The sequence below is a fragment of the Canis lupus genome, chromosome 33 (assembly GCF_003254725.2).
Source record: "Canis lupus dingo isolate Sandy chromosome 33, ASM325472v2, whole genome shotgun sequence".
NCBI lineage: Eukaryota > Metazoa > Chordata > Mammalia > Carnivora > Canidae > Canis > Canis lupus.
Genome location: NC_064275.1, coordinates 26488777 through 26505449, shown reverse-complemented (window position 1 = coordinate 26505449; position 16673 = coordinate 26488777). Strand labels below are relative to the sequence as shown.

The window sequence follows — 16673 nt, the reverse complement described above, 5'->3', positions numbered from 1 at the left end:
TATGTTCATATGATTTTTCTTCTTTAGCCTGTTGATGTAATGGATTACATTAACTACTTGTCCAGTGTTGCACCAGCCTTGCATATGTGGAATAAAATCCCCCTTGTCTGTGATATATAATTCTTTTTATACATCATTGGATTCAATTTGCTAATATCTTGTTGAGTTTTCCATCTGTGTTCATGAGTTACATTGCTCTGTGATGTCTTTTTAAAGTAGCAATAGGCTGAGAAATCTCAGAGCCATCAGTTAGTTACATGTAAGTAGTAATCAGTTTAATTCGATTATTATTCTTCTGAAACCTAAACAACAACTTCGATGAGGCAGAAGCAAAGACATTACTGCTCAGAGGGAAAACATGAAACACTCAGGAATCGAGGCAGGCATCAGCCAGTTGTAGCAGCTCAAAAGCATGAAAAGATATAGTTTATACTACTTTCCTTATTTTTTTTTAAGATTATTTATTTATTCATGAGAGATGAGAGAGAGGCAGAGACACAGGCAGAGGGAGAAGCAGGCTCCATGCAGGGAGCCTGACGTGGGACTCGATCCTGGGTCTCCAGGATCAGGCCCCAGGGCAAAGGCAAATGCTCAACCGCTGAGCCACCCAGGCATCCCTATTTTCCTTATTTTGAAGTTGTGAATCAGAGGAGGGGGAAGCAAAGATCAATCCAGGAAGATGAGGGATAAGATATCTGAGTGCCTGAAAGAAATCATTTTCTTTAATAGCTTTTGTGAGATACAACAGCCTTGTCTGACTTTTAACTTAAAAGTAATGGGGGTCTAAGCTCCCGGTTCCACATGTGGACAGTCTTCTGAGTCAGGGATGGTAAGTCTCTGCAACACAAAAACTTCTCTCTACTCAGATATGCTCCCTCCCCTTATTTATTAATTTGCTAACTTCAAACAACCTGAGAATTTTTTTAACCACAAAAAACCATCTTCACAATTTTTGCCAACTCCAAATACTAATTATACCATTACTTACTTAATAAATTACATAAAGTTGACTTTTTGTCAAAATTAATTTTAAAAGGAAAATTTTATATCTCTATCATTAATCTTACCAAATACAGATACTACACATTAACATACACTAAATATACAACCCTTAAATTAAAAATGTTTCTTCCTCTACCACTTAAAGTCATCCACTGTACAACTAGTGGTAAATATGCCCCATACTTGGAAAATACTCATCAAATTCAGCCTTCTTCATTTTATAAGTAATGATATTGAGGACTAGAGAGTAAAGTGAGCTATTCAAGGTCACAGAGCTAATCAGGAGCTGAGATGGAGCCAACCCTCTCTCTCTTTCCTCCACAAAAACCATCTCTTCACACACCTATACTACTGATCTTTCCACTACATCAAGTTAAAAAAAAAAAAAAAAAAAAAAGGAAGAGGCTATCCTATTTATTAACTTTTCCAATCAGCTTTCTCCAAATTGCTTTTTCTTTTTGGCAGGTTGTCTAACTGGCTCAAAACTGAACTCCTGCTGGAATAAAGCTGACCTGGCTAGGGAATAGGGACAGGAACACCAAAGGACAGTAGCCAGCTGTCCTAGGTCTCAAAGGGAAGAGGGGCTTTAACTGGGGGTTTAAGAGGTTTGAAAAACGAAACTGAAAAGTCCTGAGAAGCTCTGCCTACCTACTCAAAGGGACAGCTTAACTGCCTGGAACCTGTGATTTCCTCTGCTATTGGCTTCAAACAGCTGAGGACATTCAGAGGGTACTCAGAATGGTACTAAGTGTTCCCCAAACTAACAAGCAATTTTAAAAAAGAATACAAGGTATGCTAAGTGGGTTTTTATGAATGGTATTCTGAGCTTAATGCTGACCAAAAACAGAGAACTAATTTACATGTGGAAGTATCAGGAAAAAAAAAAAGTCTTCAGAGAAAGTGAGTACAAACAAAGGTAAAGAAAACTATCCAGTCTGAAATGTGCTTAACTTTAAGAAAGAAAGAGAAAAAGTTAGTATATTCTGACAGCCACGGTCTCTGGAAAAAATTCTACTGGAAAACAAAGTAGTTGGCAATATCTGAAAACAATAATGGTTTCAGGTAGTCACCAACAAAAAGGAAAAAGAACAGATAACAAAGTGGAAATACACAGAACTGGGACAAAAACCTGCCTTTAAATGCCTTCTTTCTTCCATTCCTTTCTGTCCATTAGGATCCTTTTAGATCCAGCTCACCCCTCCTCCACAAAGCCTCTTTCTCCTATCCTTACACTGACTATTCCTCTTTCAAACTCTACGTACTTGGCAATTATTCATGTGCTGCTTTGCCCCCTCCCAATTCAATCTGGGCTCTATGCTGTGCTCATGTCAGAAATATCTTGGTGTCCCCAGAGTACCTATAAACAGAGCCTCCTGCAGAGCAAACAGTAAATAAATACGTGCTAATTGAGTCAAAGAAGCCAACTAGAAATCACTGTTCTTAGAGGAAGAGGAGACTAGGGTAGTCTGAGCACACACCGTAAATTGTACTATACCCAAATCAATTCAAATCAATTGAGTAACAAGTAGAATCAACAGGCATTGTCACTTGAAATTGCAAAAACAGCACAGTACCTGCAAAACACTTTCTATGGCATGAAAACCTCGAATTAAATTCAGAGCTCCACATAAAAGACTGAGGATAAAAGCCACAATCCCTGACAGAGTTGCTGGTTCCAGTCGCAGGTGAGCTGGAAAATAAAAGAAATGGTTAGAAATGAGTATCACTATCTTACGTCAATACCTAAAATTATGTAAAATGAAATTCACTGCTTAATTTAAATGGGTCAAACACGGATTAATCTTCATAAAGCTATTTATTAATATATTAGGAACAATTTTTTAAAATGCAAAACGATGACATGTCAGCTTCACTGCCCTGAACTCAAGCTCAATTAACTGCTTTTTCTCTACATTTTTAACAAAGACATCTCACTTGCACTTGGGGTATAGAGTGCTAAGGAGTGCTCACATCTGGCAGTAAGTCATGTAGAAAAAAAACTTACTGCTTAAATAGGTCTACCATTTGCAAGGAGTTGCAAATATAAGCAAAGGTGACTTTGCCTGAAAAATCATTGCATAATTCCTACTTTTTCTGAAAAATGCTTAGATAACACTTTTAAGGACAAACATAGCTTGCTTTTTTTTTTTTTTTTTTAAGCAAAATTCCCTTATTTGGGTTCCAGGGCTATAAATACCATGGGATATATGTGAAAGCTTCTATATAATCACCAATCTGAACTTTACAATAGAATAGTCGTATGGCTATGAAGTTCCTGATCTCTGAAGACCACCTGAAGAACACTACAAATGATAAAACACTAGCTGAAGAAGTGACCACTTCATCTTCACGAATGGATTCTGTTATCTGTGGGCTTCAGTAGGGTAAGATATTTAGTTATGCAGTAGTTTCACTTTATCATCATCTTGGGCTTAACAGAATTAACAACTGAGTCTAAATGAAAATACAAAATGAAATAATCATCTAGACCTCAAAAAGAGACAGAGGGAAAGAGGGGGCAACAGAACCACAGTTAGATCATTTTATTTAAATCGCTGAAGTGTAAAAGCCCTAACAATGAAGTTAATGAGGTAGAACATTAATATAAGGAAAGGCTTAAATCTCTGCAACTTATATTCAGCCATTACAGCAGAAAAGCTTCCCTAAATAGTTACAGAAACACAAAACCCTACATATCATAAAAAAGTATTTGTTCTTCAAGTTCAGAAGAAAATGCTAAGATGGGATAATATTTTCTTAAATTTCTTCTTTGCCCAAGCTGATTACTTGGTCTCTCAATTTCTTTGAGGTTTTAATATGAAAACAAAAATTTAAATATCTTTGTAAAGCATTAATACCAAATTTTTAATCAGTAGAAAAAAACCTTCACAATCTATCCAACTAGTCTATAATTAGTCGTGTTTTGTATCCCCTGTCCATCCCTCCCCACACCCTCTCAGTAGTAGGGAAAAACTGGCCTCTAATAAAAAAGGAATCCTTAATATGGGCCTCAAGGATAAAACTACCTGACAAATGAACAGATTACATAAATCATACTTCTAAAGTATACAAGTTTACCTTATGAAAAAGCCCAAATAATATTCTGTATTATAACTAAAGAAAAAAATCTTAGCTGTTTATGGACAAGTATGGCCATTCTGAATGGAAAAATATTACCATTTTAAGGTGTTGACCAATGCCTATTTAAGAAATAAATGACTATATTAAATATTAAGTTTCTAATATTTATCTCTTGGCCTTGGAACGCTCTCTTTATAATTAATTATAGTATACCACTTACTATTTACTATTAAAATTATTTCAAAATGACCCAAAATATTTTTAAAAGCATGAGAGCAAATGACAAGCCTCTTTTAACAAAGACAAGGCATGTATTATGCTGAAGAACAGGATGGAGCTGTGCCAAATCACTGTGGGAAAGAAATTCTCAAGTAAAGATTCACCCACTCCCACCCTATCTTCTTCCCTAGGACCTGGGGGAATGGTTACCAAGAGAAAACTCCATCTGCATACAACATGAGGGTGACACTCCCTAAGGACAATTTCTCATGTTAGCAACTGAACAAGATATTTAAATCACATTTTAATGTATTATGCGATATCTCTTTTCTATTTTAGTAAAACATATTTTAGATTCATTGTTATCCACAAATGCTCACTTCACACTTCAATGTGGCACCATGGTAGGTACTAGTAGGTATAGAGTGGATTTGGAAAAATAATAAATGAGAGGCAATTTTTTTTTTAGGAAGAAAAAAAGTTACTGAATTCCAAGTAGTGTCATCTGGTCAGTTGTTGTTTTGTTTTTGCTATAACTGTCTTTTGCTACAATGCCTTTTCTTTAATTACTCTCCTTGAGCCCAATAATGGGTCATGACAAAATTAAACTTTTTATGAGCCAATGATTAATGAAGTTTACAAAAGCTCCTAAGAAGTAAGAGTAAACCTCTTGGAACCAAAGGGTTATTGCTTATAGGGAATTAATATACTCACTTAGCAAATACTTTTTAGCATGATTCTGTGTAAAATATTGTGCTTCAGAAAATACAAAGAATTATTATTTGCACAATCTGCTCTCAAGATACTTCTAGTCTTTTGAAGGGAAACAGACAGATAAGCATTCTAAACTAAAATAGTTAAGGAATTCTGAAGAAGAAAGAAGAAAGGTAATTAGGGGGAAGGTGGTGATACAGGAGTGGTAAGAAAACCAGGGAAGATATTTAAAGATGGGTTAAAATTTAGATAGTTAAAAATTGGAAAAACTACATTTCATACATTTCATGCAGAGAAAAGAATGTGAGCCTGGAGGTAGAAATGAGATGCAAATATTAAGAGCATAAACAACAACTACTACTACTACTACCTCCGCTAATCCTACTAATAGGGCTGTTCTCGATGTACCAGGCACAAGGGCTTATATACATGATCTCGTTTCACCCTTCCAAGAACCCAGTGCAGTAGGCACTATAATTACCCTGTCTTTTCAAATGAAACTAAGGTATAGAGAAACTAAGTAATTTGTCCAAAGTAAATGAACTAGGATTTAAACCCAGGTAGCCTGACACTAGAACTCATATTCTTAACCACTTTCCCACTGGACATTAATATTGGTTTTGTTTGGCTTAAAAGGATGTTTATGAAGAATAGGAAGAAATAAGGTCAGGAATGGGAGTTGAAGCAAATTAACAAACAGTTGGAAATACTAGGCTAAAAATTATGAACAAGTTAGTGGAGAAACACTGAAAAGCAAGAGACCAATATGATTAAAGCTATGCTTAAGGAATATTAAGGTTTTAAAGAGATTAAAAGCAGGAAGACAATATTTTCTCAGTGCTTTCTTCATAGGTACACTTTGTCCCATTTATCCCTCAAAATGTGGTACTTCATAAGGCAGGAATGACTAACTTCTCAGTGTCTGAATTTTTTCATCTGTAAATGGAGGTTAAATAATCTGCTATAAATCAGACAGCTAGTAAGTGCCATCTTCACAATTAGCACTTGATCTAACAAGAGTGCGAAGCCCATGCTCTTTCTACAAATCTACCTTAGAGAATTCATTAGGGAGTCATTGCAAAAGACTGGCTGATATGAGGGCCTGAATTAGGATAGTGACAGCAGGAATGAAGAGATGAGTGATATTACAGGGGTTAAAACTAGCAGACCTGGCAATTAACTAGGAAACAAAAATGAAAAAAAATTAAAGAAAATGTCAAGGTTTTAAGTGTGGATGACTGGAAAGATAAGGGTGCTGCCAGCAAAGCCACTGGAAGAAACTCAGGTTTGATTAAAAAAAAAAAAAAAATGGAGACATTTTAAAGATATCAAACTTGTAGTGATAATGAGGTATGTTTAATAAGCAATCAAAGAATGGAAGAGTGAGAGCTGGAGAGACAGAAAGGTTTGCATCTGAAAGGAAGGGTTGGGATGGGATAACTAGGGAAAGAATTTTTGCAAATCATTGGCAAACACTACCTTTAAAGGGAGGACCAGGATTCAGGAAGACAGATTTAGGAGAATAAGAAGAGGAAGAGCCTCAGAAGCCTAGGAAGGGGAGACCATCCATAAAAAAGATATGGGTAACAATGCCTGTGCACAGGCCAAAGACAGTCTGAACTTGAAAAAAAAAAAAAGATTATATATATATAATATATATAATATATAATATATATATTGCTAAGGGATGGTTGCTGACTTGTTATAAAACAGTTTCAGAAGAGTGCCTGAAGGCAAAATTCAACCTGCAAGAGGCTAAGAACTGTTGACGGTAAGAGAGAGAAGCAGTGCAATAACACTACCACAGTTAAAGAAAACCAGGATGACAGCCTGACAGACTAGGACCAAGAGAAATAATTATTTTTCCCCTGTCATGTGGTGGAGGAGGAAGACTTGAATACATTTACAGGTGGAATGAAAAAATTCAATGAAGAGGAAATAGAAGAGTCAAGAGAAAGGCAAATGGCGAAAGAGAATACGAGAACAGTCATTACGAAGATGTAAAATGAGGGTACCATTCTAACCTTCAAAGCATATCATAATACCACAGTACCAATGCTTTGAGCAAAAACAAAATTCTGGAGGTACAGACATTCAATGATGCCCCAAATATCTGGAGAAACAGATTTTGGAACATATAAATTTCTGGTCAGTTCCATCTAAATGAACATAATTTGTTACTAAATTATGACTGAATGAGACTAATTGTATGATACTAAAAACCTACTTTTTTTTTTTTTTTTTAAACACAGGCCCTTTCTTAGATCATCACCTGTCAAAAGCTTGTATGTCCTTTAAGGCCATGGGGCCTAAAAATGGTACATTTTATTTATCTCTTTTGGAACACGTATCACATTCTGTCTTGTATTTTACTTACTGAGGTGTGTGTGTATTTGAGAGAGACAGAGATTAGGAATTTTATTTGCCTTGTGGGGCAACTGCCAAATAGAGTACCATTCTCAGTCAACTGAGAAACTGTCTATAAAATTACACAGGTGGAAAAAAGACTGTATAACCTAGTGTTTATCCTAAAAATAAAGGTGTCAAAGAAAACAGAAAAATGTATTTAGAGTTTTGTGAAACTTTTTTAAAAAATAAAAGCAGAATATAAAATTAAAAAGATCAGCAACACTAAATGTTGATGAGAACATAGAAGAAACTCTCACACATTGCTTGTGGAAATGTAAAATGGTACAACTACTTTAGAAAACTGGTAGTTTCTAAAAGACTCAAACATGTACCTTACTTTTGATTTGGCAAATTCAACTGCTAATATTTACTCAAGAGAAATGAAAACATGTCAACAAAAGACAAATGCTTGTAGTAACCTTATAACCCCAAACTGGAAACAAGCTAATATCCATCAGCAGGAGAATGGACAGACTGTGGCATGTTCATACAATGACTACTACCCAGCAATAAAAAGGATCAAATTACAGAGACCTATGACATGACACTGTACTAAAAGAAGCCAAACACAAGAGTCACACTATATAATCTTGTTTATATAAAGTTCCAGAACAAACAAAATTAAAAATAACTAGAGAGCAAAAATTCAGAACAGTGGTTGTCTAGAGGCGGTATGGAGATTGGGAAGAGATACAAAAGAAATTCCTGGGGAGATGGATATATTGTATATTGTGATACAGGTATGTATTAGTTTTTTTCTTATAATCCTGTGTTTTGATACTTTGATATCTTGGGGCCTTGCTCTGACCCTAGAGGGTGGCCCTTCCCAAGGCTATCAAATTCCTAGAGATACCAAACCACTCACTTGCAAGAGTGTTTTTCAGAAGCAAATCCCCTAATCCAAATCCCATACTTTACCTTCTCTATGGGGCTCCCAAACTCAGGGCCATTATCCCCCAGCCTGAATCACCCCAGGGTCAGGTATCACACAACTAAGAACAGCCCTATATCCAGAGACTGCTAGAAGTACCCAACCCAGCCAAACGTGCTTACCCTGTCTCTCCAGTTCCTTCCTGGCAAAAGCACAAGAAAGGCTCTTGCTCACATCTGGCTCTCACTTCTTTACCTCCTGACCAATACCAGTACTTCCCCACATGGCCCTGGATGGTGTAGTGTGAACCCTTCTCTTGGGATCTGAGTATAACTACTTTTTCAGTGGCAGCTGTCTCCTGATCTGTTGGCCTTGCCATACCTGAATAAAATCTACACTTCAAAACAGAATGGTTTATACAAATGTATCCATGTGTCTAAACCACACAGCAAAGATTCATGCATTTTAACATGTGCAAATTTCCCTTAAAGAAGAAAGAGCACAAGGGTACCTGGGTAGTCCAGGGGGTTAAACATCTGCCTTCAGCTCAGGTCATGATCCCAGGGTCCTAGGATTGAGCAGGACCTGGGAATCCTCTCCCTCTTCTCCCTCTCCTCCCTGTTCATGCTCTGTCTCTTTCAAATAAATAATTTTTTTTTCCTTAAAGAAAGAACCACAGAGGTAATTATCAAGTAGGTGAGTGGATAGTGGGTGGGGATACAGATGAAACAAGAATGGCAAAATGTTGACATAGTTACTATAGTTGGGTGACAGGTACATAAGAGTTCATTATACTATTGTGTTTACTTTGTAGCTATTTAAAATTTCCCCATGATAAAATGTTTTAAAAAGAAAACAAAAAGGGTAAAAGTAAGACACAGTGTTTAGCTTAACATATTCACCCTATGATGGATAGCAGAACATCTGTAGACTTCCAAAAATTATAGAAAAAATTCATGCTAGACTGTGGGGAAAGGGGTCACAAGGTCAGAAAGAGAAAAGAAACCAAAAGTAACAGAAAAAAGGGCCTGAAAAGTAATGTCTATCAAATAACTATTAGCCAGATTCCAAAATAAAGTAACTTTAGGGATCCCTGGGTGGCACAGTGGTTTGGCGCCTGCCTTTGGCCCAGGGCGATCGAATCATCCCACATCGGGCTCCCGGTGCATGGAGCCTGCTTCTCCCTCTGCCTGTGTCTCTGCCTCTGTCTCTCTCTCTCTCTTTGTGTGACTATCATAAATTAAAAAAAATAATAATAACCTTATTCAGGAAAAAAAAAAAAGGAAAACCAACAGAGACTACAGAAAATATTATGCAGGCTTGGTCTGCATTTAAAGAAAAATTTAGGGACTCCTGAGTGGTCAGTGGTCGAGCATCTGCCTTCGGCTCAGGGCATGATTCCAGAGTCGTTGGATCAAGTCCCACATCAGGCTCCCCACAGAAGCCTGCTTCTCCCTCTGCTTATGTCTGCGTCTCTCTGTGTGTCTCTCATGAATAAATAAAATCTTTCATGAGAGACACACAGAGAGACAGGCAGAGACATAGGAAGAGGGAAGAGAAGCAGGCTCCATGCAGGGAGCCCCATGCGGCACTCAATCCTGGGACTCCGGGATCACACCCTGAGCCGAAGGCAGATGCTCAACTGCTAAGCCACCCAGGTGTCCCTTTATCTTTCTTAAAACAATCCCAGATTTTCCCCCATTTTCCCAGTGTCTGCTGTCTGGTGATCCAGGATACCATTACAGTACAGACTACAGGTCAGAGTGGGGATTTATGGAAGTCAAACAATACACGTACTTTCTAACAGAATTCATCTCTTGATACATCAAGTTGGATAGACCCCTGCCTCAAATTAAAGGTTAATTTTCTAGATCTAGACTGTATACATTAATGGACAGATATTTTGGCAGCAACACTGACTGTCAGACCTATCAAACTACAACTATTAGAGAAGGACAGGCCAATGGAAGCCATGGAGCTTCCCCTACTGAAACATCATCAAAATATTAATCGTTATGGTAAATGTAGAAATAAGTTTCACCATCCAAGGCTTATTAAAATATGCACAGATACTGATTCCTACTACACACCCATTTAACTCTCCAGTTTAAGGCTCCAAAATGAAAGTATCGTAGAGGATAACAGATTACTGTGGCTTCCAATTTCACGTGTTTTTCCAAACACAATCTCCATATGGAACAATCAATTAATTCCATGACATGTAGATACTAATTTGCTAACACTTTCTTTTCTACCCTAATAAACAGAGAAAATCAGAAGCATTTTGCTTTTACCTGATAAAGAGAGCAGTACATAGGGGTACCTGAGTGGCTTAGTCAGTTAAGCACCTGACTCTTGACTTTGGCTCAGGTCATGATCTCTGGGTTGTGAGACTGAACCCCACTGAGCTTGGAATTCTCTCTCCCTCTGCCCCTCCCCACAGCACTCGCTCACATGCTGTCAAAAAAAAAACAAAAAAAAAAAAAAGAAGAAGAAGAAGAAGAAGAGAGAGCGAATGAGAGCAGTCCATTTAGTATATTGCCACGAGGTTATATCAACTCTAAGCTGGAGATTAGTCTATAGCAGGGTTGGGCAAACTATGACCCACAGGTCAAATCCAGTCCACCACTTGTTTTTGTAAGTAAAGCTTTATTACAATACAGTCTTATCTATTCTTTTACACATTGTCTATGGTTATTTTTATACGATACCAGCAAAGTGTAGTAGTTGCAACAGAGACCATTTGGCCTATAAAAGCTAATATATTTGCTATCTGGCCATTTAGAGAAAAAGTCTGCTGACTCTTAGCCTACAAGGACCCAATATCTTAACACCTCATGGAACATTATATTGATCCACTTTGTTGATATCCTCATGCTGACAGGATCTGAAGAACAGATAGTATATGCCTTGGATTAGATACCCTGGGATGATACATGTATGCCAGAGTATGGAAAATAATTAAAAAACAAACAAAAAAAAAAAAAAACTATAGGAGCCTACCACCTCAGTCAAGTTTCTGGTGGTTAAAAGTCTAGAGTATGTTGAATGTAAACATCAGGTTGCACCTTGCAACCCAGATCACTAAGAAAAGATCTGCTGAGTATGCCTTTAGATTCCAAAAGCAACATTACAAAAGGTGGATATGTAGCTGCAACATGTTTACTGAGTAACAATAGCTAAGGAGGGCCAAAGCAACAGAAAGACTGAGACTGCATTACATAATGGACACTTTGCCATCCAGCCCTTAGGCCTCACGGATCTAATGGTGTTCAAAATATCTGTGGAAGATAGAGATATTTTTTGAGTCTGAAGCACATTTGGAAAGAAGAATCATAAAAGAGGCTCCTGGGCTTTGAAGCAATGACATGGCCCTTACGCAAAACAAAACAAAACTGTTTTCATTTCAAGACCTGGCTTGCTTGTTGGCCATGGCAAAAACTACTGGCCCTTCCATGAAATATCAGGTATATACTATAAACCCTAAAGCAACTATAAAAACAAATAAATGAAATGAAGAGGTGTGATAAGTCAACAAAGAACAGAAAATGGATCAAAAAATAATTTAAAGGGAGGGTCCCTGGGTGGCTCAGCAGTTTAGCGCCTGCCTTTGGCCCAGGGTGCGATCCCGGAGTCCCAGGATTGAGTCCCATGTCGGGCTCCCGGCAAGGGGCCCGCTTCTCCCTCTGCCTGTGTCTGCCTCTCTCTCCTCTCTCTATGACTATCATGAATGAATAAATAATAATAATAATAATAATAATAATTTAAAGGAAGACAGAAAAAGAGAGAAAGGTGACTAAAAATAGGATAAAAAGAAAACAAACAGCCAAGGTAGTAGGTTTAAACTAACCACATTGGGGTGCCTTGCTGGCTCAGTCAATAGAGCATGTGACTCTTGATCTTGGGGTTATAGGTTTGAGCCCCATGAGTACAGAGATTGCTTAAAAATAAAATCTTAAAAAAAAACCCAACCATATCAATAATCACATTAAATATAAGCAGTCTAAACACCTAAATAAAAAGACAGATACAGTCAAATTGGATTTTGTTTCTCAACAGACTCAACTAAATTAATACCCAAAAGCAACCACTATAAATAGAAAGACACAGAGAAGTTAAAAGAAAAAAGATAGAAAAAGATAAACCATCGCAATACTACTTAAAGAAGAAGTTAGAGTGGCTATATTAATAGACTGCTGAACTAAGAATATTGCTAGATCCATGCACCAAGAGAAAAAACAATCCTAAATATTTAACAAGCTTTAAAATATATAAAATAAAAACTGGCAGACCAAAGAGGAGAAAGATATAAATTCACAAATACAGTCACAGATTTAAACACCAACAATTGAGTGTAGACAGAAAATCAGGAAGGATATGAAAGATATGAACATTATCAACCAACCCGATCTAAATGACATGTAGAGAACTTCACACTACAATAATAGAATACACACTTTTCAACACAGAACACAGAAAAACGGCTAAAGCAGAATATATTCTGGGAGAGAAAAACAAGTCTCAATAAATTTAAAAGGATTGGAATCAACAAAATTTGGTATCTGACCATATGAAGTTAGAAATCAAGAAATGAAAGCTATCCGGAAAAATCTCTATTTAAAACTCTGTACCACATTTCTAAATAACCAACGGGTGATAAAAAAAAAATCAAAAGGGAAATTTAAAAAACATTTAAACAATATGAAAGTGAAAATACAATGTATCAAAATTTATGAATGTAGCTAAAGCAATATTTAGAAGGAAATATATACTACTAAATGCCGATTAGAAAAGATCTCAAATAAAATATAACCAATTTTTAAAAAAATAACCTCAACTTCTGCTGTAAGAACCTAGAAAAAGGGCAAATTAAACCCCAAGTAAGCAGAAGATTAAGTAATAAAGACCAGATCATAAATCAATGAAAGGAAACAAAAACAATAAAAAGTCAATGAAACCAAAAGCTGGTTCTTTAAGAAAATCATTTTTATTAGAGCTTAGCATTTTTATTGATCAGAAGAAAAATTCAAAAGACAAAAATTTCCAATATCAGAAATGAGAATGGTTGTATCATTACAATTCTACGGATTATTAAAGGGTTACGAGAATATTAACTTATTCCCCCAAATTCATTAACTTAGGTGAAAAGAACAGATTCCTTCAAAGACACAAACTACTTAAACTCACTCAAGAAGAAACAGGTAACTTGAACAACTCTACATCCACCAAAGAAATTGTAGTTAAAAAAATTTCCACAAAGAAAACCAGAGGCTAAAAAAGACTTCACCAAACTGACCAAAAAAGGAAACAAACATTCTACAGAAACATTTCTTAAAAAATTGGAAGATTCAGAGGAAATACCTCCCAATTTATTCTGAAGCCAATGTTATCCTGATAACAAAACCAGACAAAAACATTACAAAAAAAGGAAAACTATAAACCAATTCCTACATGAAAACATATATAAAATATCTAAATAAAATTTTAGCAAAGTGGGGTTTATCACAGAAACCCAAGGTTGGTTTAGCATTTGAAAAGCCCTGGTGGCTCAGCGGTTTAGCGCCATCTTCAGCCCAGGGCGTGATCCTGGAGACCCGGAATAGAGTCCCACGTCAGGCTCCGTGCATGGAGCCTGCTTCCCTCTGCTTGTGTCTCTGCCTTTCTCTGTATGTGTGTCTCTCAAAAATAAATAAATAAAATCTTAAAAAAAAGAAAAAGCAATCAATGTAATTTACACATAAAGACTTCAAAAAGAAAATCATGATCATTTCAATAAATAAATGCAGACAAAGCATTTGACACAATACATCATTAATTTCTGGTACAACCACTCATCAAACCAGGAACATAAGGGAATTTTCTCAACTAGATAAAAAGGCATTTACATAAACCCTAAGTTAACATCATTTTTAACTGTGAAAGACTGAATATTTTCCCTGCTAAGATCAGGAACATTGCAAGGACAGCCAGTCTTGCCATTTCATTCTTTCAGTATATTTTTGTTACGCACAGAATTCCACATTTGCAGTTTCTTTTATCCTTTAGAAGACATCATTAAGTGGTCTTCTGGCTTCCATGACTCCTATAAGGCCACGTATGCGTGTGTGTAATGGTTTGTGTCCATGTAGTCTAGTATATCCAACTGCCTGGTGATATATGCCTGGTTACTTTATTGTTTACCAAATATTCTATTTTCAAAGTATTGCTGTAGATATAATTTGAAACTTATGTGACTGTTTTCTCTAAGAAAGATATTTGCTTGCTTCCACCAGGATCTTTGGAGCATAGCACTGGGATCCACTCAATCCAATTTCAGAGACCAATATTATTCAAAACTAAGCTCCAGTCCTCATAAAAGATTTTACTTCACATTCCTTTTACCTATATTCCTAGAGTGCCAACATCCAAAGTCCAAAGCTGGGTGGTTGTTCATGAGGTCCATCAGTTTAGTGGACCCTGTTTTCTAATCTCTGTCTCCTAATCTTGAGTGGCTGTCAGCTGTTCCCTCCAGAATTTATAAAAGCCCCAAAAGAAGTAGCTCCAGGGCACCGGGGCGGCTCAGTGGTTGAGCATCTGCCTTTGGCTCAGGTCATTATCCTGGGGTCCTGGGATCAAGCCCCGAACCAGGCTCCCTGTGGGCCCCACAGGGAGCCTGTTTTTCCCTCTGCCTATGTCTCTGCCTCTATCATGAATAAATTTTAAAAATCTTAAAAAAGAAAAAAAAAAAAAAAAAAGAAAAAGTAGCTCCAAACACTAAGCTCATCTCCCTAGGTCTCCACTCTCTTCTGTCTCCCAGTAATTCTTAGTAATCTTGTTGGATATCCAAAGACTTCAGGAAGATTACATTTTAATTTAAATTCTGTATCATATTAGAGCTACATATTCTTTTTTTAAGACCTATTCTATATAATATATACATTCCATTTAACTTTCCTACATGTATTTTGTGGGACTATTGGTCTGAACTGCCTACTCCATCACTACTGAAAGTAGAAGTCTTCAAAGTAGTAACTCAATCATTTACTATTGACTTTAAAAATTGAAATGTAATCAGAATACAATAATTTACCTTTAGAAGTGCATAATTCAGGGGCGCCTGGGCAGCTGAATCGGTTAAGTGTCTAACTCTTGATTTTGACTCAGGCCATGAGGGCAGCCCTGGTGGCTCAGTGGTTTAGCGCCGCCTTTGGCCCAGGACGTGATCCTGGAGACCTGGGATCGAGTCCCACATCGGGCTCCCTGTATGGAGCCTGCCAGAGAGAGGCTCTCTGTGTGTGTCTCTCATAAATAAATAAAATCTTAAAAAAAAAAATTTTTTTTGACTCAGGCCATGATATCAGAGTCATGAGATCAACCCACCACATGGCTCTGTGCTGAGCATGGGGCCTGCTTAAGATTCTCTCTCTCCTTCTTCTGCTCCCCCCACTCGCATGGGCACAGCTCTTTCAAAATGAAATAAAAGTATATAACTCAGAAGGTTTTAGCATATTTACAAATTGTGTAATCATGGCAAATTGAACACCAATAAAAAATAAATTATTAAAAAAAACCAAAAAAACAAACTGTGTAATCATTATCTAGTTCCACAATCTCCATCACCTCAAATAGATTTCTCCTAACCATTAGTAGTCATTGCCTATTTCCCTGTACCTCTCCAACTCCTGTTAATCATTAAGCTAAAAAAAAAAATTATTAAGCTACTTTTTGTCTCTATGGACATTTAGTATAAATGAGACTATAAATATATGGCCTTTTGGGCAGCCCAGGTGGCTCAGCAGTTTAGCGCCGCCTTCAGCCCAGGGCCTGTTCCTGGAGACCTTAGATGGAGTCCCACATCGGTCTCCCTGCATGGAGCCTGCTTCTCCCTCTGTCTGTGTCTCTGCCTCTCTCTCTCTCATGAATAAATAAATAAAATCTTTAAAAATAAATAAATAAAATAGCTAGCCTTTTGAATCTGGCTTCTTTTACTTAGCATAATGTTTTTAAAGTTCACCCATGCTGTTATTAGGTATCAATACTTCATTCATTTTTAACTCCTTAATATTCTATTGCATGTATACACCATAATCTGTTTATTCATTCATCACTTGATAGATGTTTGGGTTATTTCAACTTTTTGGCTACTGTGCATAATAGTGCTATAAATATTCATGTACACATTTCCTGTATTTACCTTTTTGAGGAACTTCCAAAGTATTTTCCAAAGCAGCTCTCCATTCTGCATCCCGACTAGCAATATAGGAGAGTTCCAATTTATCCATATCCTTACTGACACTTGTTACTATTTTTTAAAACTACAGCCATCCTAGTGGCTTATCATTTTGCTTTTTAATTTTGAATTTCACTATGACTAATAATGTGGAACATCTTTTCATGT

The 16673-nt window shown here is 36.8% G+C and overlaps 1 protein-coding gene across 5 annotated transcripts in view; it reads right to left on the bottom strand.

Annotated features, from left to right (window-relative positions):
• Positions 1-16673, bottom strand: part of SEC22A (SEC22 homolog A, vesicle trafficking protein) — a 68508-nt gene that overhangs the window by 25004 nt on the left and 26831 nt on the right. For all 5 annotated transcript variants that reach the window (XM_035709868.2, XM_025475072.3, XM_049105402.1 and 2 more), the window contains one exon: positions 2577-2692. In XM_035709868.2, the coding sequence (XP_035565761.1) occupies positions 2577-2692 (116 nt within the window). The remainder of the gene's footprint in view (positions 1-2576; positions 2693-16673) is intronic.